This window comes from Pteropus alecto, unplaced genomic scaffold, assembly GCF_000325575.1.
Source record: "Pteropus alecto unplaced genomic scaffold, ASM32557v1 scaffold78, whole genome shotgun sequence".
Lineage (NCBI taxonomy): Eukaryota > Metazoa > Chordata > Mammalia > Chiroptera > Pteropodidae > Pteropus > Pteropus alecto.
Window position 1 is genome coordinate 3,454,933 of NW_006443124.1, and position 1,108 is coordinate 3,456,040.

A 1,108-nucleotide genomic window follows, 5' to 3' on the forward strand; every position below is an offset into this window, starting at 1 on the left:
ACAGGCTGCGGCGCGCCAGAAACTACAGTCCTTACTCCCTGGACACCTGTGTGCCGCGCACATTCATCCGTGGTGGCCCAGAGCACCACTTGCCCTCGGTCACCTCCCGACCATCTCAGAAAGCAAACAGCAGGGGGACCGATCTCTTTCTTTATCGGATTGTGGCTGGCTCACCCATTTTACGTACCTTTTCCGCCTCATTAAAAGCACCTACGCCCGTCCCTCAGCGCCCCGGGGACAGAAAACCAGCCGGTGCACGGACGCCCAGGGCTGAGCAACGCCCGACGGCCCCTCCCGCCCTGGGGTCCCTACCCTGCCGGGCTCGGGGGGCACTCACTCTTGAGCGCGCTGATGAGGGACTTTCCGTCCTTGATGAGCTCCTTGATGAATTTGTTGGTCTTGTCCAGCTCCGCTTCGTGTGACTTGAGCGTCTCTCGGAAGTGCGGGCTGTCCAGACAGCAGTCGCTGAATTCCAGTGCTGGGAGCCCCATAGTGCCCAAGGCGCCCAGCCGGGGGACGCACCTCCCCCGGGGACCGGGCGACCCGCTGCCCCCAGCACACACGCAGTGGGACCCGGGCTGGCACCCACTACGGCCGTCGGCTCCACAGGTGTGGCGCCGGCTCGCCCCCCGCGCAGTGTCCCCCTGCGCGCACGACTCCCAAACCGAGCCGGGACCTGGCTGCTGGGCGGCTGCTCCGGCGACGCGCCACGGAGCGGCCGGCGAGCAGGAAGCTCAGCGGCGCACTTACAGGGGCGCCGGGAAGCCAGCGAGCTGGAGAGCGAGCGCGGCCGCCGCCTCCCCGCCTCTTTTCGCCTGTTCGCTCTCCAGCAGCCTCGAGCGCCCTCTCACAGCAGCCTCCGCCACCCCGCGGGCGTCCGGGCTGCTCGAACCTGCTAGCGATGACCTAATCCCAGCCGGACCAATCAGCGCGCCCACCTCAGGCCGAACCCCCCCCTCGGCCTCCCGGGGACGCCCGACCCTTCCGCGGCCTTGACCCAATCAGCGGGACCTGGAGGCGGGGCCTCAGGTAGAAGGCGGGGCCCGCGCCACCGCCTAGGTCCGCAGCACAAGCTCCGCCCCCTCCCGCCCTCGAGGTGTTGCCGATC

General features: G+C 68.7%; 1 protein-coding gene across 1 annotated transcript in view; it reads right to left on the reverse strand.

Annotated features, from left to right (window-relative positions):
* Window positions 1–854, reverse strand: part of ARHGAP26 (Rho GTPase activating protein 26) — a 385,346-nt gene extending 384,492 nt beyond the window's left edge. Inside the window, exon 1 of the mRNA XM_015597932.2 lies at window positions 338–854. Within this exon, the coding sequence (XP_015453418.1) occupies window positions 338–491 (154 nt within the window). The 5' untranslated portion in view covers window positions 492–854. The remainder of the gene's footprint in view (window positions 1–337) is intronic.
* Between the last annotated feature and the right edge of the window lie 254 nt (window positions 855–1,108).